Raw genomic sequence first — 27845 nt, 5'->3', positions numbered from 1 at the left:
TTTATATCAGACTTAGAAATGTAATTATATAAGCACAGTTTATTGTGTTTACTTTGAATAGCAGTGCTCTTTTTTTCTAGTTTTTATTTCTAAATTTAGTTACTTTGTTGTTGATGGTATTTTAGTTACTGATACACATTTCTCATAAGATTAGTAGGGAAGAATTAAGCAATTAAGACACTTAAGGAAACTGAAAAAACTGCTCTTCCATAAACTGAAGATATAAAGATTCTGGAATAGCAAAGCTGAAAATTGAGGGGAAGGAGAAACAAAAATTTCTTTAATTATGTAACTAAAAATGTTTAATGTGAAGGCTTTCACTAGTGTAGCAAAATGCATTTTCCTTCTTTAGAAAGCAGTCTCATGTTTTGAAAGGAGCTGTCAAGTAAAAATAATAATTGCAACACTGAAATAAATAATATTTTTGACAGAAATTATTTGTCCTGACATTTTGATATCAAGCAATGTAATCTCCATGTTCTCTTAATTTTCCTCTTTTAAACCATTGCCCCCAATTTTGTAAGACTCTCATGAATCTCTAAAGCATCTTCAGAATATTTATGATATTTTAATAAGTAGCTTGTGGTTCACTTCTTCAAGCAGCTTCACAATGAGTTGTCATTCGTACTAGTTATAGAAAAAAATCACTATTCTGTTCATGTTAACAGTCTTAGTTCATTTTGACTCAGAAGCAATACTGTGGCTGACAATGACAGCAAATTAAAAGAAGCAAAGAACAAAAAAATGTGTATATTTTACACACATGAGTATTTTAAAGATGTCAACTAGCATATCTTCTGGCAAATTGAGAAGATATTTATGCTGTTTATATGAGGAGAGTGCAGCTAATTTATGGAGCAGGTTCCTATAATAAGCAGAAGTTTGGATGGGTGAGGTGGAGGCAAATGGGATCAAGTTGAAGTTGGAACCAGTAAAAGGTGAGAGTGTGTGAGTGCCTCTACAAGACTGGTGATTTTCCAAATGTGGAGACTTACAAGATACATTAGGGTTCTAACACAGAAAAATGATATGCATTTACTTAAAATTGTCCTTCAACTCCTAAGGTGGGAGCAAACTGAAAATATTGTTTGCTTGAAATTAATTTCCTAGGCCTAAAGGGTTTTAAACATTTTTCAACTTTTCATGCTCTAAATTTTATTAGTGAAACACTCCTTTAAACTGTTTTGAATTTGGATGAAAACATGGAACAAGGGGAACAAATGATATTATAATTAAAATTCACTTGCCTTTGACGATTAGCTTCCTACAAAACTGTCATGTGAACTTACAGTGCCCTTGGGTGGTTTTACCTTGGTGTCCTGGTCTTTTTCTGACTCATACTTGAGCTTTCTTTTTATAAGGACTAGTGAGTGTGACATATGACAGATAGTGATGGATGTGCATTCCTTTTACAAGTGGGTGAGTGAGCATGTTTGGAAGGCCGGGTAAGTAGGCACATTGGCCTAAAGCTAATGAAGCTCTTAGGGAGGAGCGTGACATAGAATGCCAGCCAGCTCTTTGATATAGCAGCTGAGTCTTTCCTCACACAGAGGGCACATGAATGTGAATGTGCTTTACTAGTAACTTAATTGTGAGCCATAAAAAGCACCCATGGAAGTTTTTAATATCCAAAAATTCCCCAAGTTGCATTAAGGCACATATTAGGACTTTGAGTTTTACCATGAAGAGTTAACAGTGGACTTCTCTGACTTTACACACGATGTTGCTGTCACTCATCATCTTCTTGAGGAGCAGTTTTACACAGTGTGATGGCTTTACAGGTTAACACAGTGCTTAAGTGATGAAGTCTGTTTACTTGTTCTCTAATGTGTAATAATAAAGGCTAAATTTGAGTGTACATAAGGTTTGCCGTGACTGGTCCCTTTACTACTATCTGCGTACTTACCTCTCATTCTCATTTTATACTCTAACCTCCAGTCATATTACACTCCTCAGAAGCTGACACCTCACTAAACACAGAGATGGGGAGAAGTGGGGGAGAGGACTAAGGGAGGGAGATGTGCAGGCATCACTGAGTCACGCTTAGGCCTTCCTCAGAGGGCACGTCCTCCAGAAACGTGCTGAGGTAGCCTCTGGTGCTCTCGCCACCACCAGATCCAGACTAGTTACTCCTGTCTGGGTTCCTGTGTGTGTTTCCTTCTCCCTTTGTGAAGTTACTGTACAGCTTGCTTCAAATTGGGCTCACTGTGCATTCGGCAGACTGGAAAGTGCCCAAGGGATCAGAAGCCATCTGTCTTGGTCACAAGTGTATCCCTGGCGTCTGGCACAGAGTGTCACATAATAGGTCATCAGTCAATCTGTTATTTTAAAATGATGCTGCTGCTTCTCTTTTGTTTTCAAAGATTCCCCAGAGTGAGAACAGGAGGAACCAAGCTGAGAAGCTAACCACTCATCCATCGCAGGAAGATTCCAGAGAGCCAAGTGACTTTTCCAGTTCCACTGCAGGTACCAGAAGAGGAGAAAGCGATAGACAGCCAAAGGAGAGCTTTTTTCAGTTTCTTGGTAACTTATTCAATATCTCAGGGAAATCATCTGTTGGTGAAGCCAAGCAGCCTTCTCTGAAAGATGAACATGACAAAACTGAGAGAGGTTTACGAGATCCCAGCGAGCATCCTGGGGAAGGGATCCGAGGAGAGAGGGAGATTTTCAGTGGCTCCCTGGGAGCCAGTGTGCTTCCTGCACAACAAGAGTCCAGCTCAACAGAACACTCCTCAGATGCCTTTTCTTTGAATACATCACAGGACAGTGAACAGGAAACCAGTGATTTACTAAAGTAAGTTTAAATTTACTTAGTCAAAAAACTGAACTTCTGGACCTAGCTTTTGAGCCTTATTCCTATTAACTTAAGGGATTGGAAACAATATTCTGTAATGCCCCTGCCACTAGGTAAAACATATGAGTCTGTGTACCCATATATGTAATCTAGGGCCTTGAGCTCTTTTAGGGAGTGGTGCTAATAACTTTTAGGTGTTGTTATAGTACAAGATTTATTTCTAATTTAAAATTTCCTTGAATGAGAGTGTTTTGTGTTGTCTGAGTTCTTACTATATTAAGACAGTAATTTGTTCAGTATGTGCATTTTGGGAACAAAAATGCCTTAAGGTTTATATTCACATTCTGTTGATTTCTTTATGGAATCCAATTAAAGGGGGATAAGAAAAGATAATATAGTTGTTTAAGGATGCATTTTTTTAGTTACAAGTGTGTAACATTCCTACCCATGGTGTTGTAAGTGATCATTCAGTTAGAATTTTAAAACTAGTTCATATGAATCAATTTAATAATTTTAATGGTAAGTACCCAGAAAGCCCTAAAAAATGGAAAATAGTGATTCCCTCCCACCCCCAACAGGATTTCAAAACTACCAAAAGGCACTATTACAGCGAATTGGAATTTAATGGATTTTTCTCTGTGCTTTATCTTATTAGAAGTCCTTCTAGATCAAAAGTTGCATTATTGGGTTGTTATAGAATAAAATTCCTGAGGTCTTGTGAGGAAGGAGTTGGTAGTAAGAGAACCTAAGTTTCCTATACTTGAAAAATAAGATTCTGATCTTCATCTCATTTCCTGTTTCTGTAGATACTGGGTACATTTCTTTGTGTATTTGTTTAGAATTATTTTGGTGATCTTTTAAGAACAAACAGTGAAGCCTGTTGAAAGTGGGTTCTGAGTATGAAATATTGAAGCTTTGAAAGAAAAAACAAACAGTAAAACTTGTCATTTAATCAGACTTCTGAATCTTCATATGTTACTCTGAAAGGCTGTTGTATTTTCTGAATAATTTCTGTATTTTGATATGGGGTTTTACCAGTAACATTAATTTATGAATATGTATTTTTCTCGTGTGTTTTCATAGGTTTGCTTATCTAGTTTTTGAGTTTGTTTTCTAACAGTCTGATCTTGCCTTAAATCATGCAGCAGCTAAAATCACTTTTATAAGGCGAAGATTTTTCTCTATATATCTCCTTAAGTGCTTTATAATGGACAGTAAAAACAAATGAACATAACTAATACACTTTTTTACCATAGTGGTGTGGTAGGGTTTTAGGGGCCAGCAATTATATAGATTGAAATAAATTATTTCAGTTAAAATTCAAGAAATATTTAAGGGTCTTGGTTGATGAAGATTTTACATGTCAAAGGAGATTGACTTTTTGTTTTATCATTTAGACAGATCTAACATTCTTAATATTACGTTTTAAAGTTGAGACAATATATTATTTTAAATGTTGGAATACTTATAACTAGATTTCTTGGTTATTCATATGGATTCTATAATTTTTTGTTAATTGTATTTAATCTGAAAAAATTAGAACACACATCAAATTTCTGCTAAACATTTATGTAGTCAGGCCATTATAATGTAACTAAAATTAAGAATTTGTAACTCTTATATCATCTATAAGAATTAAGATCGTCTGAAATAAATTGCATACTAACATTTAGTATTATTGCTTTACTTATTCACAAATTCACAAAAACATATACCATCTGCTAAATCTTATGTGAAGTACTTAAAAATACAAAGATGATTAAGATATAGTACCTTCTTTCAAATAGCTATCAGGCTAGTGGAGAAAATAAATAAGTACATAGATCTTCATAATTTAATATGACAAATGCTGTGCTCAGGGTCCTTTGCACCCACAAATCAGAGGCTAACTGCCCATTTAGTAATAAAAGGGCTCTGGGATGGATTTGCATTGGAGATAACTTGTGAGCTAAGTCTGAGAAGACATTGGGGTTTCTTTCTGAGGCTGGAATTAAAGGGGAGAGAACCGTGTGTGTAAAGGACTATAAGGCAGCAGTGCACATCATGAGAACTCCCAGAAACAGATTCTTCAAAGGAAGGTGGATACTGAGAGCATCAGGAACTTTATGCTGAGGTTGAGAAAGTAGAGAACTTTTTCCAGAAATCTCTTTTGATTGCTGCATTTACCCAAGCAGTTTAATGCTCACAACAGTAATTGAATATTTGAAGAACTTAACACAAAAGAGGATTTTTAAGGCAATTCTGTCTCTTACTGAATTAGCAAACATATACGGAGTGCTTACTGTGGCCTAGACATATTATCAGGTGTTTTCCTTTGAAACTTCTTCACCTCTTCGCTAAATGTTGCTATAGAAATTCGCATCTAAGAGTAAAGGAAAAAACACTCACTATGATGCTCTGGGAGAGTAGAGAAATCAGTGATGTGTCTATAAACTTACACGAATATGAGACACAAAGGCAATGTGATCCCTTCCAGTCAAACCCTCATTTGAGGTTATAGCTAGAATCCAAGCCTCAGACTCATCAGCCCATGTCTGGCCATTAAGCATGGTGAGAGAGACATGCATAATCAGGTAAGAAGCTCAAACATTCATGCTGCCTTGACAGTCACATACTGCTTACCAAGTCTTTATTATTATTATTTTTAGTATTTAAAACATCCTAGGAGCTCCTTCTCAAAATGGTACATATTAAAAGTAGGAGTATTTTGAAAAATACACTTCACCACAATTTCTGGGATTAATGTTGTTAGTAATTATATTTTCTGATACTTTGGTGCTATTTCTTTCTGCAGACAAACAGATGGTAAACCAGAGAGGCCTTCAGTAACATATGCAACGTATCGAGGTCCCAGACAAATGAAATATTCGAAGCCCCAAACTGCACTGGAATCTGTGAATCCCTTGAACAGAGAAAATGAAAGTTGTGACTCTAGTACGAGTGCACATGTTGGCCCTGGAAGTGAGGTTGAGGCTGCGAAGGAGTCATCGTTGTCATCAGCTGGCACAGACAGATCTGTGAAAGGACATTTGCTCAAAGGCCTGTTAGAAGACACTGATTATACTGACATAAATCTCAACACAGAAAGCCATCGGGCAAACAAGTCAGAGTTGCCGAATACTGCTTCTTCTAAGGATGTTTTAAATAAAAATGATCCTGGGGGAACTGAGAAAATTAGGTCATCCCCTTCTTCTGTGACTAACTCCAGCTCCACTCTTGGAGAATCTGACTCACAGCATTGCTTAAGCTGTGCACCCGTTTCTCAGACTGACAGAAATTTGGTAGGTTCGGCATTGTTCACAGAAAGTAACAGCAAAGTTCCTTGCAGTCCAGATTTTCAGAGGATAACGATGACAGGAACTACAATAAAAGCAAACAGCTCGGTGGCAAGTGGTAGGACTTTGTTGCGAGGAGAGGAGCATGGTGAGCCCCAGTGCCCTGCCCCCTGTGACTTCTCTTGCTCTGAGTCTGGTGGGAGTGACACTGCCAAACAGGGAAGTGTACATTTGTCAAGTCCAAATAAATCAGTTAGGCCTGAAGATTTGCAATTGCCAGAGAGTAAGTGTTCTGAGAGGCAAACTGTAGATAACTCACTAAACCAGGTTGCCAGTCACAGCAGCACCACTGCCCCCCAGAGTCATTCTGTGACAGACAAAGAACTTGTAAAAGAAGAATGTCAGCTGTCTGTCCGAGACTCACAGAAGAATTTGGATCTTACAGAAATCAGGCAAGAAACAGAAAGGACCCCAGTTGGTGAACCCCTAACTTCCAGTTATGTAAGAGCTACAGAAGAGAGAACTGAGTCATTACCCAAAGATACTGACCAGGTGTTTATAACAGAAGCCAAAAAGCTTGATTTTAAGCCACATGGCAAAATGCCTCCTGTTATTGGAATAAATCAAAAGGACCCTTCCTCTGTAAAACACACCAGTGAATCAGCAGGGGTATCATGTTTTAAAAATAATATAGCACCTAAACTGAATTTTGGACTAAATACAAATTACATTTCAGAATCCCTTCTTGACTCTGAGAGCCTTCAGCTAGCCAGAGTATCACCTGATGCCAGAACATCTCTTACACTTGACTGTAGAAAATCAAATTTTGATATTTCATCATCTCCTACCTTTGTTTCTGAAGTTGGCATGCTGGGCAAGTTGGATATTCCAGTTTTAAAGAATGAAGGTTCTTCTCTGCTCATTGAAACCACAAATGTCAATTCTGCTGGTATTTCCAAACAGCCTTGTAAGTGTCAGGAGGAAAATATGGCAAAGCATGCTGAAGCTGCAGACAGGACTACTCCTGCTTGCCTTCACCTCACACATGCATCTACAATTCCTGAATCCAAGGAAGTTCTTCCTGATAGTGAAAAATGCCAAGTTCCACTAGATCTTAAAGCCAGTGACATCCATGTAACTGGAGTGGACTCAAGATTTGAGTCTGAAATCTCAAAGGATCATAGTTCTGTTTCATCTCAAGACACTAATAAAGCAGAGTTAATATTTTCAAACACAAAAGCAAGTAAGAGCACCATAGAGAAGTGTGATTCTCTTTCCTTGGAAATCAAAACTCATGGCGTTGCTAACATTCCATCAGAAGTAAAAGTTGATGGTCAGAATAGTTTTCCTGTTGAGTCTCATTCTGGAAGAGGAGAGGCTATAGCCCTCTCCAAGCTGCCTGTTTCCCAAACAGAGCCCGGAGACATTTCTCCTCAGGATAAAATTTCTTCTCCATTTGAAATCACAGATGTACCAGGACAGCCTGTTTTATCAGAATTAACTTCCCTAGAAGTTGAACAAGACAAAGGCTTTCAATCACTGGGTCATAAAGACATTAAAGAAAAATATCCAAACTGCCAAACTGAGGTTTCTCCTCCTGCCCCCCCATATCAGAGTATACAGGTAGCAGAGAGAGAAGCCTCAGGTTATCTTCCTGCTTTTCTCAAAAGTAATATATTTGGGAATTTACCTCCTGTTTATGATGAAAAAGTCAATAGACAAATGGCACAAAAGTTGGAAGCCAACACCTGTGTGATTTGTCAACCTTCAGATATTTGTGAGACTAAAAGGATTTCTGGCCTCTCAGAAATGGCAGAACTCAACTTAAGTAATATTTCTCCAAAATTCCAAGAAACTGACAGCACAAAAGTAAATTTACCTTTTTTGGGTTCTGATTTCAGTTTGGAAAGAAATACTTTTGCATCTGAGGATTCAAGTTTTCATAATGTTCCTTCTGTGCTGAAATCAGAAAAGAAAGCCTTGTCTCACGGAAAGAAAGAGAACACTCAGTTCCTAAGTGGTGGTATTGATAGCTCATCTTCTTCCTCTAGTAACTCTGATGAAGTTAGCATGGTTACAAGTCCACATAATTCCCAAAATATGTTTGTTTCTGCAAAAGTTGCCATAGATGTCACTCATGAAGGTGCCTCCTTAACTAAATTGATATACCCTAATAGCCCTTATTTGGAATTTGAAACATCTTTCTCAACAGGTGCAGAAGTGACCCCATTTCAGGAGCATTTTGGGAATCATACTGGGAAGGTACCTCTTGATTTCTCAACTGCTGTCCAGTTTGCCAATCACATGGAAGAAGGGACTGGAGCAGTTGCTAAGGCCCCAGCATCAGTTAATAGCTCCAGCCAGCAGTGTTCTGAAGTAACTGCTGAGCACACAGAATCAAGGAGAAGAGCATGTGACCAGCTTGTGGACCTCAGCAGTGGTTTACTTAGAAAGGCCGATACATTAATAAGTGAGATTTTTAACTCTGTCAGGGAAGAACTAAAATCCAAATACACAGTTGATACCTGCCAGGAACATATAGCCTTTGACAGCGTAATGAATCCAGGAACCCTGAAAAAAGACATTATTGAGCAAAACTCATCAGAAACAACTTTGACAGAGATCCAGTTGTCAGAACATTTGGAAAAGCAGGAGCTGGAAAACATGTCAGAAGTCCAAGGAGAAGAAAAGGCTTGTGTTTCACCTACAACTGGTGAGAAGAGTCTCCTGTTTGCTTCTGATAGAAGGAATGTACCTTGTTTGTTAGAAGATCGAGCTAGGGAATTAGTCGATGAGATTATTTATTCAGCCCAAGAAATGTTGACAGAAGGTGCTTTTGAAGCTACTGAGAATACCTGGGATTCTGAACTTCAGGCTAATACTTCAGAAATTCTGAAGAATGCTAGTGTTATGCCGCCAGACACAGTAAGAAAGTTCTTGGTGTCAGAGCAGGCAGTAAATCAAGGCATGTGTGAAATTAGTGAAAATAAGGTATTGCATAGATTCATCTCTCTAAGTAACTTGGTTCATGACACAGAGTTGATTAAAGGGAGAGAAATTGTTCTGTACCAAAAATCCCCATTTCTTGTAAGTGGAGCTGAAAAGTCTGATAGTATAAATTTGCAGGAGTCAGAGACTGTTTTACTAGCCAAAGAGATACCCCACAAAGGGTTTGATGATAAGGTAAAAGCACATCCATTTCTCAAAGAGGACTTAAAGGAGAAAAAGGAAATCAAGTGTGTGGGTAATCACAAAACCGCGACAGAGGATATAAGGACTCTTGTGTTAAATTTCAAATGGCCTCTACTTGCAAATGATGACATACATGTACCTGGGACTTCCAAAAGCAGTTTGTGTGATAGTCTTGTAGATATATCTGAAAAAAGCATTCCAGGACACAGTAATAAAAGAATACCCCTTGCAATGTCAGAAATAGGGAATATACACAAGAAGGATACTGAAGTAAACAAAGGAAAAATCAAGCACATACCTTCCATGTTAGAAATGGGGAAAACAAACAAAAAGGATGCTGAATTGAATATTATGAAATATGATACTGTTCCTCTTATGTCAGAAATGGGAAAAACACATAAAAAAGATGCTAAATTGGGTATCAAAAAAACTGAGCCAATGACTGACATTTTTAAAATGGAAGCAGTGTTTCAAATGGATGCTGAGAGAGATACTGAAAAAACTGAGGGACTACTTGCCATTTTAGAAGTGGAAAAAGCTTTTAAAATGAGGGACACCGAAGGGAATATTGACAAAGCTGACATCATACCAATTATGTCAGAAGTGAAAAGTATCTACCAAAGAGATGCTGAGGGAATTCCTGGAAAGGCCGAAGTGATTACTGCTACATTAGAAATGGGAAATATTTACCAAAAGGATGTTGAAGGGGACATTGCAAAGACAGAGGCGACACCTGTTACATTAGAAATGGAAAGTATTTACCAAAAACATGCTAAAGGAGATGTTGGCAAAACCAGGGTGACGTCAGTTATATCAGAAATGGAAAATATCTACCGAAAAGGCGCTGAAGGAATTACTGAAAAGACTGAAATGATACCTGCTACGTTAGAAGATATTTACCCAGAGGACACTGAGAGGAACATTATAGAGACTGAGGTGACACCTATCATGTTAGAAATGGAAGATACTTACCCAAAGGATGCTGAGAAGGATATTTTAGAGACTGAGGTGACACCTGTCATGTTAGAAATGGAAGGTGTTTGCCCAAAGGATGCTGATGGAGATAGGTTCAAGCCTGAGGTTTCGCCCATTATGTCAGAAGTGGCAAATATCTACCCAAGAGATGCAGAGGGGATCATGACCACTGGAGAGGGTGAAAGAGCTGTGTTAGGAATGGAAAGCGTGCACCAAAAGAACATGGAAGTGGGCAGGACAGCTGAAAGGGTACCTTTTGTGTCACAAGTGAAAGAAGCACACGAGAAGGTGGTACATGTCTCCTCAGAGATGGAAAAAGCATGCCAGAGAGAGACTGAAGAGACAGTTGGAATGGTGATGTCCATGCCCTCTGTGAGAGAAATGGAAAGAACATCGCCAGAAGATTCTGATGGCACCGTCAGGAAACACACGGTGTTGGCTACAATGGTAAATGTTGAGAAGGCATATAGAACAGTTGTGCGATTGCCCGTCACAGAAGCGGAGACTGTGTGTCCCGCGTTTGCAGCTGAGAATGCACCCCCGTGCTGCCCTGAAGGGAGTGTTGGAGGAGTGGAGAAAGAGCCCACTGAGACTGAGGAAGGCTTGATAACTTGTGACAGTAGGCTTGCCTCCTATTTCAGGGGGTATGAATCGCCTACATTAAGTAGGGACTATGAGGGCTACCCAGCCTTAGCAGTGCCAGACTTTAAACCTGAGGATTCCATAAGAAGGCCAGACAAGAGAACGTCTGTTATGACAGTAAATAACAAGAGAAGGGATTTTGATTATGGCGATGAAAACGAAGACTCTAACTTAGCCTTCATTTCTCAGGATGAACAAGAAAATTCATCTTTTACTATATTATATGAAGAACCTCTTGAGGATGAGGACAAGTATGCTATGGCAGAAGTAGGAACACATTCACTCACATTCTCTGATGCATCTGTGGATAGCATGCCTGTTCTCACATATGAAAGGTCTGAGAGTAGAACAGACCTCGTCTATCATTTTGAAAATGATATTAAATCAGGTGAGACATTTGATAGTGATAGTTCAGAAATGTTATCAGTGGAGGCCAAAAGGTACAAAATTTATCCCTTAGCTTTGTCTCCCATTTATGAGGATGACAGCTCTCAGGAGGACGTTCTCTCCTGTGAGGCCTCACCTGGCCATTATGGCTCCACAAAATCAAGAGAGAGTGCAAGCCAGCCCTCTTCTGTGTTATCACTTCTGCAGTCCGTATCAGAGCGCTTAAAGATGAATTTTGATGAAGACAGACAGGAGGTAGGGGAAGAGGAGGAGGAGGAAGACGAGCCATTGTATAAAGGAAGCGTAAGAGCTAGAAGGAGGCAAACTGTTACCTCCCAGCTGCCAGATCCTTCCACCACATTTTATCCTGATGATAACCAGGAAAGGACTGGAATTTCTAAGAATTCATGTGTAATGTCAAGTGAACCTGCTACCTCCAGTCCGCAGATTGGTCTGTGGCCAGTAAAGGCCTCAGTTCTACAAAAATCTGACCTTGCTTCTAAACTACATTCTTCTTTAAAGAGTGCTTACCATCAGTATTTACAGACTTCCAAAACCCATTTCTCTGAAAAAGGAGCCAGATTTGGTGGGATTTTTCAGGAACCAGGATCAAAATATTTCTGTACTCAAGACAACTCAGACAGATTAAACCCATTCACAGAGGTAAGTTATTTTGATTATTAACCAGTGAAGTAGTGCTTTGGAGTTATGAAAAGAAGCTTAAGAAAATCAGAGTTTGAGGGTGTATAAAGATTGTCTTAAAAAATCTGAGTTTAATTTATCTGTTGATTGAAGTGTATCATAACTCATGTATTTTAGCTGGACATGTTATATTGAGAGAACAAAATTGCTTAGTCAGAATTTGAAAGACATAAGAACAAGTTATTTACCAGTATTGGCTAATATTTAGTTTTCGAGCTAAATTAAATAACAACATTGGGCATTTCTCAAGGTACTGTATGTGCAGAAATAGTCACTTTCTGTTGAGCTTTTGTGTTGAGCTTTTTAAAATATTTAAAAAGATTTTCAGTATTTAAAAATCTCTGAAGCATTTGCTTGATGACAACCTCTTCCTGTTAGTTGCTTGTGTTCATATAATGCAAGGCAGTGAACAGCTTAGTTTTTTATTTACTTTTTATTTTTAATTCAAAGAAAAAGCTGAAAACAGCTGGGAAAATGTCTTGAAATTCAGTTACATTTTTCTTTGATTTAGAAATTATTTAAATGTCTGATACAGAATATTCATTGAACATGGGTCTCTCCTCCTAGCATTCCCAAGGTCAAGGAACTTTCTCTGGGATTCCCGAGGCCTTGTATCTCTACCTTGAAGAGCCTTAGTAACAAATAGTAATACTTGAAAACCAACCAATAGCTTGTAAGGCAAAGTCATGTTAAAAGACAGGGTGGGATTTGAAGAAATGTTTCTTCAGTGGTTCCCCATTATCGACCAAATTGAGTGGAACCTCTCTACTCTATTACAGTGCCCCACAGTTCTGTTTGTCCAACCTCTTGCTACATAACCTGGTTTCTTACCACCATACTTGTTCTCCAGATGTTTGCTTCCTGGAATTTTTTTCCCTCCTACCCCCACCGCAGCTGCCATATTTTTGTGCCGGTTTTCAAGGTTTCCTGGGTATCATTTCCTCAGACAAGCCTCTTGGGGGCCCCGTGTGCCATCGCCTTGCCTCCCTCTGGTGCTGTTCCCTGGACTTCCACGACCTGGTGTTTTCTTTGTATTTTACCTGGTGGTTTAACAGTCCTCCACTTGAAAGAGTCATGTGACTGTAATCATCTGTTTCCCCATCTAGGCTATAAGCTTCTTGAGGGCAGAGACAACACATTATTTTCCTTTATATTAATCTTTATATCCCTTGTAGTACCTGAAGGCATACCTTGCACATAGTGATGTTTCTACGTTCTGAGTGGGATATGTCACTACTAAGAAAGTGAACTACATATCTATTGATGGTCTTTAAAGCTACTTCTTCCACTTTTATTATTGCAGAACATTGACAGACAAACTCTGAAGTGTAATCCAAGACCAGGGAAGGTAAGCATAAGTTTCTGAGACTAAGGTAAAATACGAAAGGTAAGGTTAGTTTTAGGTTTGGGGATTAAGTAAACACTTTTAATTGATTTAGGATTATTTTGCTCAAAAATTTAGCATCTAAAATAATACTTTTATGAATTGAGGGTATTTTCTACATGTTAGGACATTTTGGAATTATAAATGCATTCCTAAAATTAGCTATTGTGTCTACTTATTATATGTTGCAGATGGTTATCTATGATCTCCGTGGAAGTAAATGTAAGCAAGAGATCTACTGTGACATTCCCGAAGCTACAGCATGGTCCTTTCCGAATGGGGTACTAATAAAAGTTGTAAGGGGCTGGTAAGAGATCTCTTAAAATTTATGGCATATTTTTTTCCAAAATTAAGCATGTTTCTTACTATTTATGCTTTATAAATTTTTTTATTAAAATCATATTTCCTTTTGTCTATTTTTGACAGAATATTTTAAAATATGATTGGTGTTTTATAACTTAATTGTTCTCTTTATTTACTGTGGCAGAAAATTAGGCTTTTTTTAGTGCTTAAGGCCAGCAGTGAGTAGCAAAGCCTAATATATACAATCAGTACCATTTTTTTTTTTTTTTTTTTTTTTGAGAGGGCATCTCTCATATTTATTGATCAAATGGTTGTTAACAACAATAAAATTCAGTATAGGGGGGTCAATGCTCAATGTACAATCATTAATCCATCTCAAGCCTAATTCTCGTCAGTCTCCAATCTTCTGAAGCATAACGAACAAGTTCTTACATGGTGAACGAATTCTTACAGAGTGAATAAATTCTTACATGGTGAACAGTACAAGGGCATTCATCACAGAAACTTTCGGTTTTGATCATGCAATATGACCTATAAACCATCAGGTCAAATATGAATATTCATTTGATTTTTGTACTTGATTTATATGTTGATCCCACATTTCTCCTATTATTATTATTATTTTTATTTTTAATAAAATGCTGAAGTGGTAGGTAGATGCAAGATAAAGGTAGAAAACATAGTTTAGTGCTGTAAGAAGGCAAATATAGATGATCAGATGATCAGGTGTGTGCCTATGGACTAAGTATTAATCCAGGCTAGACAAGGGCAGCAAGACATCCACGGATGCAGAAGATTTCTCTCAAAGCAGGGGGGGGTGAGGTTCTGAGCCTCACCTCTGTTGATCCCCAAATTCTCACCTGATGGCCCCCCTGCGACTGTGCCTGTCTTAGGTTGTTCCTCCCTTGAGGAATCTTACCCGTCTCTGGCTAACCAGTCATCTTCCGGGGCCATACAGGGAAATGTAAAGTTGGTAAGTGAGAGAGAAGCCATATTGTTTGCAAAGGTTAGCTTTTTACTTCTTTGCAGATTTATGCCCTGTGGCTTCTATGCCCAGCACTTGTCTCGAGGTATCTTTACCACCTGGAGGAATTATGATACTCGGTAAATTCGATATGAGGCACGAATTCTATTTAAGGTTTGTAATTAGGAAGGAAGAAGAAAAGCTATAGATGTAGCATATGAAGGAAACTTGGGAGGATTGATTATTTCTTTGACATATCTTCTTGTATAGTACCTTAAGTATGTATAGGTTTTAAACTACTAACTAATTTGCACACACATATTAACATAATAGGAATACGGTGACATAAACAAAGCAAATCTATAATTACCAGCCATCTCCAGTGAAGCAAAGAAAACCATTTAGGCACCCTAGGCATTTGTGAAAATTTATCTATGATATGATGGATATTGTCCAACTGTACTTGAACCATCAGACAAATTAAAGCAGCCCATTTCTGGGATCTGTTCACATCCCATATGTTCTTTTAACCATAGATAGTCTATAGTCATGAGATTTTGGGGTGCTACAACTTGCACCCCTCCCAACTCCTGGTTGAGTTCCAACAGTACAGATCCAGTCAAATTCGTTGTCTCACTGTATGCACATGCCAGCCTAGACATCTCCCTCCTCCTTCTTATGGCAAGTCCAGGAGACGGTGGGCTGGATGCAGCCACAACCACAGCATCGTCCGGATCCCTGTGGAGGCTTTTTGATGATCATCCCCTGGCACGAGTCCTCCAGAGAGTGCTGATCAATCAGTACCATTTTTTACTGCAGTATTAGTAGGGTAGATTTGGCAGGTTGAGTTGAAGACTTCAGTTGAATGAAGCATAGCTCTGAAAACAAGTTCAAAATTTGTGGGATGCTAAGAATGTGAAGGCCACATACTTAGTCATTTGTATAGCTGACATGGTCAAGAAGTGAAGAATTCTTTGTATGGTGTAAAACTGAGGGGAAACCCCATTTGTTATTAGGGGCCATTTCCCATGGACATGCTGGAAACAGAATTTCTTTGTCTAGTGTTTTAGTAACCCATGGTCAGTATTTTATTGAAAACAGTATGTTATAGTGCTGTCTTCATGTAATAAAATGGGACATGTGCTGTCATACCCAGCAACAGGAAAATTAGGATAGAAAGGGAATTTGGAATTGTTAAGCCATTATTTTTTATATAAATGTATACTTTTGTGTATACAACATCTATAAAATACAGGTATACATGGGCATAGGCATAGACTGTGTTCAGGGAGAAGTATTATTTCCAAGTTATATGCACTTTTATCCTTTCACATTTCACATACTATTTGTCTATACCTAATTTAGCATAGGTCATTGTTTCTAAAATATGATTATATGGTAATAATGGAAAATAGATTTAAAAAATTAAAGAAGAGATGGTCTGTGGCTATTCTATGCCTCATTTCTTAGAAAATTAGTTATAACTGATAATGCATTTCTTTTTGTTCAGCTGGATTTTATATGAGAAACCACATTTCCAAGGTCAGAAATGTGTTTTAGAAGAAGGGGAAAAGGTGTTCAATCATGACTGGATCCTTCAGAACAGAAAGCATCCACAAAGAAACTTTCTACTGGGTTCTATCAAACGTGTCTTAAAGGTAACGAAACTGTTGATTTTCCCCTTTTTGTACTTTTTTTGTCATATAGTAAAGTCATACTTTGGCTAGCAGTGTTTAGAAATGGTTGCTAATATTTGTACTAATTTTGTTAATCTTCACTATCACAATGATGAGAATCTTTTAAACTTAAAAAGTATTACTGTGAATGATAATTTAAAATATTACTTGAAATCTGGTCCATACAATGGTACATAATGTAACCTATATACATAGATATTTTTAATAATAATAGGAGTTGATATTTTTTCTTGTATAGATTTCTACTCAGTGGTGTGACCGTGTGTGTGTGTTGTAAATGTTAGGGGAAATTCGAGAAATACGATGGAGAGAAGGGAAGGTGTGTTGCTTTATTTCCTGTTTAGAAAATATTATTTAATACTAACATGAGGATGATCTTCCAGTATAATAAAACATTTTGTGTAAAGTACTGTTGTGGTTTACAGGAGAAGGGAATGAGTAAACAGGACACATCTCATATACGGACAGAATTCTCCCAAGTATTCTCAAGAGTTCCTTCAGGAGTAAGAGTACATGCATTAGTTCAGTTACTCATATGACAGCCATGAATATGTATTTTTTTCAAGTTACAGAGATTTTGTTTATATGCTTAAAAGATATAAATTGAGGCCTATCATGATTTGGATTGATGTTATTAAACTCTTGATAGTTGCAGATTGCATATAGAAAATTTAAAGATCACTTACAGAAAAACTCCTATTACCATAAAGGGGTGTCTGCAGGTATTTTATGTGAATTAATACTTTCTGCAAAGCTAAACAAACCCATGTCTTAAGTATGTGTCTGCTTTGGGACCCAATATTGTGATAGGCACTGGGAAGAGAAATACAAGTGAGATGTGATCCCCGAAGAGTGTTTACATCTGGGGGATAAAACAGCTGAACCCCATGACCTCATGAGGTGAGAGGTGTTGCTCTGGGACCTATGTTTGCCTGAAGAAGGGGCACCTCACCTGGAGGAGGTGGCGCCTGATAGGAACCTTGAGAGAGTAAACAGGAGTTAGATGGCGCAGGAAGTGCAAGGGAGTTCCTGGCAAAGCCACTGCGTCAGGTCCAGGTGGATATTGGTGGCATGTGGTACCACAGGGAGACCGACAGCTGCCACATGGAGGGCATTGCTAGTTTTCCTCAAAAACTGCATGTAGTCCTGCTCAGCAAGCAGCACTGGAGTGTTCATTTACTTAGCTAACTCACTAGAAATCCATTGAAATAAGTAATTTGTTCATAGGTGGAATCTTCTAAGATTTAAGTAATTTAGGGTTTTGAACCTTATGAATGTCAGGCACCAGGCCAAGGCCTAGCAGTTGGGGAGATCGATAAATTATTGCAAACAATCTCCTCATACCCCAAAATCAAACAGCAATAAAATTAAACAAAAAGCTCAGTCTGTTGAGCATGGATATATAAATGAGTATTTGCCCATCTGCCATTTGCTTAGACTATATTATAAGAAAGAATTAAGTTAGGCTTGCATTTTTTTCCCTTTTCCATTGTTCTTTGGGTCATTTTTAAAATGACAAGTGTCCACACGCCTTGAACAAGCAAACAGTAACAACATTTAGTGAGGAAGGAAAATAAAACTATTCAGCATTGAATGGAAAAGGCATTAGCATTGTTCTAAATATTTTACACACTGAGAATCAGGCGTCAAACTGCTTCCTTTCCCCAGCCTTGTCAAAATTCTGTCTATTGGTAGCTTCATTTCATGGTGGTGGTTACCATTCCAAATTCACCTAGGCCTGTACCAACTTTATCTTACTTCATCATCTTTTAGTCACTCTAATCTGAATAGTGAGAACTTTAATGTTCCTTGCAGAAAGTACTTCTGTGATACTTCACTTTGTTGTGAATAGACACAGCAGATACAGAAGATAACACCAGTTACCAGTGATTGTAAATTCTGCTCATGGGTTGGCTTCCTTCCTAGTGGAAATAATTTGGGATGATGTAGCAGTGCAGTGAATCTTGAGTCAACTGCTTTCTTTTCTTAAATAGAGGAAATGAATATTGCACATAACTATTTAATATGCTTTTTAAAGGAATGAAATATTTCTTACTTTCAGAAGTTACTTAATTTGTGCCTCATTAATGAGAAGAGAGAGATCTGTTAGATCCGGGAGTGAAGGTATTTTATGTAAGGTGGGGACATGACCTCCTTATTGTTTGGGTTAACTATAATTTATTACTGCCCTGTTTCTCCTATCCTAGCCACCATGAAAAAGATAGAATTTATCATGAAGTTTTTCTCAGTCAGCTAGAGAAAAATTTGGTCCTCCAGTAAAGGTAGTTGAGAACATAGCATTCTTATTTTTATTTTCCATTTTTTGGCCGTCATCATGCTTTTTACATTATGCTGTTTCCTTCTGTGTTGTGGTAAACTCCAGTGCCCCTTAGCTTTTTCCCTTTTAAAGTGCACCACCCAAACATTGTTTGTTTAACACAATGCAGAGGAAACTTACTTGTGTGAGACACTTAGTTATGTATTCTGACTTACTGTATCTTAAATCCCTGGAGGCACATTAATATGGCAGCATTTTAAATAATGTTACTAGAACTCTATTAACAGCAAACAAAAGAATCTTTAAGATTGACAGGTGACTGTTCTGGACATTTTTGGCTATTTTGAAATGAGACTTTAGAAAGAAATAAAGTTTTATACTTTAAAGGATGTTTTAGGTTATGCTTCTTTACTGTTGAATTTTAGAGCTAACTTTCTGAAAATAAGATGTACCATTTTACTTTTACATATTAATAAGAATGATAATGATCAATGAGAACTCAGTTGGGGTAAACGTTAAAAAATCAGAAATTTGCAGTTTTAAAATTGCAAAGCTGATTATAATAAAAAAATAAAATTGTTCCATCTAATAAGTGTCACTTCTGATTGTTATTGTATTTAACTGTTTCATTAAAGCAGAATTTCACAATATCGTAGATGAGAATTAATGCTCTTGACACTTGAGTGGTTTAATTAGACACTCATGATTACTGAGCTAGATTGTGTGTTCAGACAGAAGCACATCTGTAATTTCTAAAAAGGGAAAAATAATTGTGGTTTTGACTCTCTAAGATGATGTCTTTTGAGTTAGAACTTGACTATTAAAAGATTTTCTTAAGGAAGAATATAGGAAATGATCCTTAGTTGCAATGGGGAAAACATTTACAAAGCTTATGGAGGCCAGGAGTGAGGAGTAGAGATAACATAGATACTAGTATGACTGAAAGTTGTGGGGAGTTGGTATATATCACTAGGTTCATGCATATTGTAGAAAGTCAAACAAACATAAATCTGACTTGTGTGGGAGTCTTGAGTGTCATGAAGAAAGTGGTGTTTTAACAAGCCCAGCTGTATTAAGAGTAGCTAGTGCTTGACAGGTGGTTTAGGCCCATAATTGAAGCTTTGACCTGGATGAAGGGCTTTGACTGTGAAACTAGGTAAGAGATGTGCAATAGACAAGTGAAATTTTAAAAGGAGGTCTTGACAGGACATGCTGATGGCAGATATGTGATGGAAAGTAGACTCAAACTTCCTATGCCTTTCTTCAAACCAGCTTGTATTAAAGAAAATAAATAGAATACCACAAGTAGGAAAACAGATTTCCTTTACCCACACCTTTAATTGTCAATGTAAATTAGATAACACTGAGGAAATAGGGCCTCTCTGTTATTTATTTTTTATGTCTCCAATGAGATCAGCTTTTATTTCATTCCCTTCCTCCTTATGGCTTTGTTACGCCTCTGAGAAGGAAGGTTTACAGACTTGTAGCACTTGAAGAGTTTGGTAACTTTGAGCATTGCTCCACGGAACAAGACTTTTGAAAACAAAGCAGAAAGAATTGGGGTAATACTTTTCTAATTAATAATATAACTTTCATGTTATCAGTGTAAGTCCTTCAAAAAAATTTTATTTTGAAAAAACTGATAAGGAGAAATAGTATTTCCTTTATGTTGTTCTGTGAAGAAATTAAACTGAGCAATGACAGTAATTGTAACTGCATGCCCAGGGTATTAATACTGGACTGTGTGTAAATGATTTAAAGGCCAAACTTTTTTTTTTTTCAGGATTGCAGCATTCCAGAGATAGAACTTTGCCCACAGTCTGACCCAACATGTTGTCCTATCTACATACATCGCGCAGTCCCCAATTTGGAAGAGCTAAATATCCCCAAATCTGTGTCCTTCACTGTGAACTCCGGCATGTATGTATCAGTTTGTCTTTATTACAGTGATTGGTGGTCACCCCAGTTAACTTTTTATTTCATATTTCAACAGGTAACATATAAATTTCTAAACTTAATTGCATTTGTATCCCTGGATACCCAACAAAGACTATTGCAGGCATTAAAACATTCATTCTTTGGATCCAATTAAGTCTCTGATGTATGACTCACAGAAGCAGGTATAGATTGTCAGACATGGTCCTTAATCAATGCATCCATCCTCTTTACATCCACCAAATTCTGGGACTGAGTAATAAAAACATGTCTCTGCCTTAAAATTCTGGAGCCTGAACTGTTTCTAAGAGTGTCTCTGTACTAATAGTTATTGAATGCCTCCACAGTCACATTTTTGCTTAATACTCCTCTATTCCTGCAAGGCTGGTAGAGCTATTCTCACGAATAAATGAGGAAATTAAGTGATTTGTCCCAGGCTACCAGCTGGTAAGCATGGATTCGATGCCAGGCCTTTCTGATTCCAGAGGTATCTCAGAACTATGGGTCTCAGTTCAGTCTTAATTCAGTCCCAGACTGACTTGAATCACACATTCTTTGATGCCTGGTTTGGCAGCTAACAGAACTGATACTGATTCCAAGTATATAGGTCAAAGATGTAAAATACCTGATGGAATCCCTACCTCTGATCTTCCCAGATTAAAAAAGAACGGAATATAGTGGAATGGTTGTGGTTTTTCAATTGTGTTCTGCTTGAATTTGAATTAAATGTGTCATACTTCTTAAATATTGAAAAATTCTAACAAGAAATGCCAAGTGCTTGGAAAACATGTAATAGACATTATAGGATATATAGAGTTTGAATGTAAGTACTTAAGAACACATTAATTCTTGTTATATGTGATCTGGCAAAGTCATTCTGAATGTGCTTTACTCGTACAATTATGTGGTGGAGGTTTTGGATTTTTGTGTTTTGTTTTTTGATAGTCCTTTTTACTTTCAACTCATACAGAACTTGACCAAAATATTCCTGTTACATTTTAACCAATTATTCATTTCTTATTTAGTTGGCTTGCTTACCCAGGTATTAATTTTAAGGGGCAAGCTACAGTTTTAGAGGAAGACCATGGGCTCTTTGAGATTTCTGCAGCAGAAATGAAGTCATTGCATCCACTTCAGATGGTAAGCAAATTTAAAAAGAAATTTTCACAAGTACCTGTGAATCCAAAATTAAATAGCTGTGATGATTGCACATGCATATGAATACTGAGAAATTAATATGTCTACTACTGAATCAGCAAATGGTACATTGTTCTTCTGTTTTTTTTTTACATTATAGAGAATATCTGTGAAAACGTTTTAACGTTTTCTACAGGACAAATGTCTGAATTTATGCTGTTCATCACAATATATGCAGTGTCCTTATGGTTTTCTTCTGTGAAAGTTTTGAATAAAGTTCTGTTTTTTTAATAAGAAAATTACTTGTAAATTATACTCTTCATTGCAGTAATGAATGATAACCTCAGCTTTAATAATAATCAATAGTTTTGTCAGTGGTTGCTTTCATAAAGATAAGTACCTGAAATATATTCATTTATTTTTGTTGCAAACATTTTTATTTCAAGGCAAATCAATTAAATATTGCCCATGTAACCTTATTTGGCCTGTACCTTTAAAAAAAATAAAAGCCAGGAAAAACTAAAAAATTTTAAGAACTATCACAGTGTGGCTAGCATTCAAAACAGGAAGTTATAGAATTTATAGTTTCTGTGAGAAAGGGTTACTTTTTATGTTCTACAATCTTGAGGTCACAAAGACATTAAGTATGATAAAAAGTGTTGATAAAACTTAGAAAGGAAACTTAGAAAGCCCAAAAAATTGGAGAAAATAAATTTAGTATCAACAGGTTTACATATCTCTGCCAAATAAGATTTTAAAAATCTGGCAACTCCACTCTTCTTTTTGGGACCCTCTGCAATGGGATTAAATCTTTTAATTGGTCACATGTGCTCAGGGACTAAAGTTCCGTTTCCTTTTGTAGTGGTTTTAATGTGGGAAGTATATTCTTAAGATTGCTTGCCTCATCTACTTTGATACAAAGCAGTCTAACTTGGTTTTGACTACTGTGGAGTTCTGTATGTAAAATTTAAAACATTTTATCCCAACTTAAACCTGACTGGTATATAATTTTCATCAACTGAATTATTTGTATAACTTACATATGGCAGTTACTTTCAAATATTTTAAATATTTATCTAAAATTAAAATTTCTTGTCATCTTAAGGGTGGACTAAAAGTGGAAATGCCTATGAACTTAAAGGTAAGGCTTGAACACACTTTTATAGCAGACTAAGAAGTTTGAGTATTAATCTTTAAATATTTTGAACTATTAAAAAGCAATTACCTGAACATACACTAATGACACCTGGTTGATGGGTGGTGGTGATGGGATGTGACTGCACAGGTGATTTCTGAGGCCTTGCCTGCGACTGGGCAGTGGGGTTATTACTGACGGCCCAGTCAAACCCAATAGGCACCTATTGCAGGGAGGGAAGGTGACAGGTTTGATTTTTGTTTGAGGAACTCTGAGGTAACAGCTAGACATTCAGGTGGAGAAATCTAGCAGGCTGTCTACTGGGGAGTGATGCTCAGAAAGGAGACCAAGGGTGATCAGAAGGAAGGGTTGGTAGCCCCTGTCAGATGGATGTCGGTTCGTAAGGATGAGTGTGTGGAAGGAACCATAGAGGCACTGGAAACTGGGGTGGTAGTGGTGCTAGGTTTAAGCACATTTTGGGAAAGGAAAGGAAATGGAATTATAGAGCATGTGTAAAAAGAAATAGGAAGAAAACTAGTGAAGTGAGCAGAGATGCACACAGGCCTCTCTTAATTTAGGTCATAACACCTCCTGAGGTAGGTGTGGAAACAGAGATTCGTTCGTCCGTCACGTGTTCTCCAAAACAAGTCACTATTCCTCCTTGCCTGGGCTTCCTCACTTACGTAACTGACTGCCATTCTTTCAATTCCATAGATGGAGTCTTCTAAAACTTAGTATCTAAAATTTAGTGTCTAATACACCTTGGCTTTATGTTGAAATTATACATATCTGAGTTTAAAAAAACAGAAGAGTTGTTTTATGCCTGGGTTCCACTCACAGAGGTACTGTTTTGGTCTGGGGTATGGTCCGAGTTTGCAAAGCTTCCCAGGTGATTGTAACATGCAGCCAAGGGTTTGAATCAGTGACCTAATGGACTCAGCATTAGCTGGGACGCCCGCTGAGTGACTGCTCCCTCAGGCTCATCATCCGCTGAGTCAGAACTTCAGGTGCTGCAAGCTGGGTCTTCCTTGGACATTTGCAGGAGGACAGGTTGTAGAGGTATATTATGGAATGGCTATCACAATCACACTTTTACAGTTGTTAAATATTAGTTTTGGCTTACTCATAAAAGAATTATAGCTTTTTACTTAATTTGAATGTGCATAACTCATGTAGCATCTATTAAACTCAAATAAAATGTCATCACTTCAAGTACAGCATCTGGAAAATTTAATATGTAGAAAACAGTAGGAACAGTAGCACTTACTTTTTTCAGTTTGTATAATATTACCAATTTTTAAAAATAAGGAAGCTATATCTTGTTGGTTCAGCATGTTTAAACAGGGGGTCTTATTCACCAAGGTCATAGGTCGCCAGTTATGCACAAATTATGCCATTAGCCACAAATAATGCAAGGGGATAGTGTGGATAGATCAGTGTTATTATCACTGTTACCATGTCCACACACTAAGGGACTGTACTTGGGAAGGAAAGAGGATCAAAATGGTAGAAGAGAAATACTTGTACCAAGCCAACTTTGAAATAAATGAAATTCTAGTAATTTGTTGCCCACTGTACTTAACTCCCTCCCCATTTGAATCAATTTTGTTATCCAATAAAAAATACAATTTTTTCAATCATTTCTTATTTTGGGGAAGTTGTATATTTAAATTCAGGAATTTATATGTCTATTTTTTATCAATGAACAGTCACTACCATAGAAGCAGTTAATGTCATAAGAAACAACGTGTATTTTCTCAAATCAATAGATAATTTATCATTATGCCCTGGAACCTCAAGAAAGTTTTTATTTTTGTAGGGAAAATTCAATAAATATAAGGCAAATCTGTATTAAATCCTAAACAGAGGGCTAAACTTAGAAAGATAATTCAAGAACCAACTATAAGACATTTTACCCTATGAGATGGTTCTAGAATTTGGGTAATCAGAACAATGTAATCATACTTGAGTATCTTAATGAGAGAAATGTGTTATTAATTAAAATATTTTACTTTTTTGATGACACTCACATTCCTTGTGAATACCAATGTGTTATAAGTATATATTAATTTAAGAAATGGACAGTGGTCCCTGTTCATATGGTAGGTAGTCTTTTTAGTGTGACTTTAGTAAATATGTATCTGTTCTAAAACATGAGCATCGTAAGTAATTTTCTTTTATATTTTTCAGGTTATTATTTTTGAAAAACCACACTTCTGTGGACAGGCCAAAGACTTCAGTGAACATATAGATTCTGTCCCTAATTTTTTAAAAAATGATGGTGATTTTCATGGAATTGGATCAATTCGTGTTATCGGTGGAGTGTGAGTGTTATATTTTCCACTTTTAATTTAGTAATCTATTTTTGAAAATCACAAAAAATTGTGCTAAGCAGAGTTTAAACAAATCTGCCTTAATCTGAAAAATATACATCCCTTCTGTATTTTGGGAAATAAAAAAAGAGCAGTTTTCAATGGCTTTCTGTGAGCTCTTGTTGATACTGGATTTTGAGATAGATCAAGTGTAGGAAATAGTTTCTAAAACTTCAAAACTTAGTATTTCTAAACATAATATAGAAGATAAGAATGGCAGGATAAAATTTTTTTTTTACTATTATTTTTTTAATTATCTCATTTACCAGATGATGAATGAGAGCCCCAGTTTTTATCCTATATTCTGCTGATCTTAGTTGACTTTGTGTGCCGAGGATCTTGGTAGTGAGTTCTCCCTCTTTAAAGAGGTAGTTTGGATGGTATGTTTCCAAAGTCAAGGGTTTTTGACATTGGTTACTCTTGAGCCCTGTACTGTTTCTGAGGAAGCCCCCATAGGACATCGAAGTATAAATTTAAGCGTAACTAACCATCATTGCAAGTATTCCAGTCTTAATTAGCAGTTAGTGGGACAGGAGCCCCAAGAAAATCTGTGATTGGACTAGAATGTATCTTTGTATTTGTATTCCGGCAGGTAAAATCATAGAGGAGAAGCTTTCCTCATAGCCTGTTGCCATTGTTAGCCCAGTGCTAGAACCTCTCCAGAAACATTCTATTGGTCTCTCTGTTGATATGTTGGGTCTTCTGGAATGTTGATTCATTTTAATTTAAGCATTGCTATCTCATTAGTTGAGGTAACATCGTATAACTTGTTCATGTTAATCTAGCAAAAGATACCACTAGAATATGTTATTCATAGAAGCTAAATGACATATCTAAGATCACTCAAAGATCTCCATTTAGAGACTTAGACTTTGTATCTTTTGGTACTAATCAAGTGGTGGATGGACATACTAGCCCAAATGGAAATATAAGAGGATACATAATGTTCGATATGTTGGTCATGTCCTCAGTTGGTCTGCATATTGGTAATCATTTAACTGCTTCTCCTTGTATTAGTGTATTTAAAATGTATTAGTGGCTTGAAGAACAAATATGTTTTGGATAAACAAATTTTTCTTGTGTTTATTTGCAGAGTTCTCTATGATCCTGCTATAAAATATTCTTGCCTTTTATTCCATTTGGGATCTGAATGTTTTTCCCATTAACTAGATTGCAATTTGCATTGTTTTTTTCTAAGTTTTTTTGAAATCATTTTATAAAAATCTCAAGGTAATATGGCTTGTAATGCAATATACTTTTAATTTTTTATGACAACTGCAAGAAAAAAATGTTGCTCCCTATCTAAAGATAAACAGCTGATAATTTTATTTTTTCACTATTTTTATCATTATTCACTTCTGTTAACTGTTGAACTTTATCTGTAGGTAGTAGAGACTCTTCCTCATCTCCCATCTTGAGAAATCTAGGGATGTTTCTCAATTTTTCTCAGATAACACCTATTTTTAAATACCTCAGATGGATGTGTGTGTGTGTGTATGTATGTGTGTGTGTAAAATCTTAGCAAAACTTAATCTATTAACAAAAGTGCAGGTTTTTTAACTGTAATTATATAACTTACTGATTTGTCCTTCAATATTAGGATCTTTTGTACCTTTTATTCTTTCACTCAGATATATTGAAAGCATGTTTTGAGTAACCACATTTATATAAAAGAAAACAGAATTTGAAAGTTTTCTTGTGTATTTATTTTTACATAATAGCTTAAGGATAAAACAGGGATAGTTTCTATACTATGATGTATGAACTCTGCTTATTTCAGCTCATGTGGACACCCCCCACTTCACCTGCCCTGAGCACACCTGCACACAGAAAGCAGGAGGGAGTCATGATTACTGAGCAACTTCTGTTATTATGTACCCTATGAAAACAATTATTTGGAATATTTTTTGAATCTTCCTAAAACAATGGTAGTCAGCCCCACCTAACTTCATGTCATTAAGCTCCAGAATTAAAAAGTCTCCAACCCAGTAGCCCACAGTAGTCATCCTAGGTATCTGCCCCCTTGGGCGGGGTCCCACTCCAATCACAACTGAAGGCAGATTTAAGCAGGTCAACGTGTATTGTGAGCCATCTATGCCCACACTGCACTGGCTGCTATGGATTACTCCAGAAAAGGTAAGTTTCCTGGAGGAGCTTTAATGACTAATGGTGTATATCAGTGTCTGTACTGATAGTTTTAGATTAGAAATCAAGAAACCTGTGTCCCTGGAAAGTACTCTGCTACAGGGTTTCCTGTTTCTGTTATCACCACTGATAAAATGGTGGGAGCAACATTTCCCACCATACATATTTACAGAAATTTTTGTATATATCTAGGCCACCCAAGCTAATACCAGCCCAGTCATATTTCCTAGTTCCTCTTTGCTAAACCCACATGTATTTTAAATCTGAAGCCTGGTGAGAGGTTCCTTTGATTTAAACCCTAAATAAATGTTTAATATAGTCATCATTCTGTGATTCCAGAAGGGCTTAATCAGGAAAATGAGAAGGATTATCATTGAATCTCAGTGTGGGTTTGTATCTTTTCTGCTTGTTGTGCTTTCCATTGTTTCTTACTTGGCAAACTACTTTTTGGCTGAGTTGAGATGTGGTGTCAGGTCATGCTGTAAACAGTTAATGAGCTTTGTTCTGTTGCAATTCCATAGTTAAGGT

At 37.0% G+C, this 27845-nt stretch overlaps 1 protein-coding gene across 6 annotated transcripts in view; it reads left to right on the top strand.

The window, feature by feature from the left end:
- Nucleotides 1-27845, top strand: part of CRYBG3 (crystallin beta-gamma domain containing 3) — a 100168-nt gene that overhangs the window by 26857 nt on the left and 45466 nt on the right. For all 6 annotated transcript variants that reach the window (XR_012129235.1, XR_012129237.1, XR_012129236.1 and 3 more), the window contains exons 3-11: nt 2364-2794; nt 5589-11928; nt 13271-13315; nt 13543-13658; nt 16129-16276; nt 20377-20513; nt 21554-21668; nt 22771-22806; nt 24991-25124. Coding sequence is in view for 2 of the 6 variants with exons in the window: in XM_037001644.2 (XP_036857539.2) it covers nt 2364-2794; nt 5589-11928; nt 13271-13315; nt 13543-13658; nt 16129-16276; nt 20377-20513; nt 21554-21668; nt 22771-22806; nt 24991-25124 (7502 nt within the window). In the remaining 4 variants the exon portion in view is untranslated. The remainder of the gene's footprint in view (nt 1-2363; nt 2795-5588; nt 11929-13270; nt 13316-13542; nt 13659-16128; nt 16277-20376; nt 20514-21553; nt 21669-22770; nt 22807-24990; nt 25125-27845) is intronic.

This window comes from Manis javanica, chromosome 3 (assembly GCF_040802235.1).
Source record: "Manis javanica isolate MJ-LG chromosome 3, MJ_LKY, whole genome shotgun sequence".
Lineage (NCBI taxonomy): Eukaryota > Metazoa > Chordata > Mammalia > Pholidota > Manidae > Manis > Manis javanica.
This window is presented reverse-complemented; position numbering and strand designations above follow the sequence as displayed.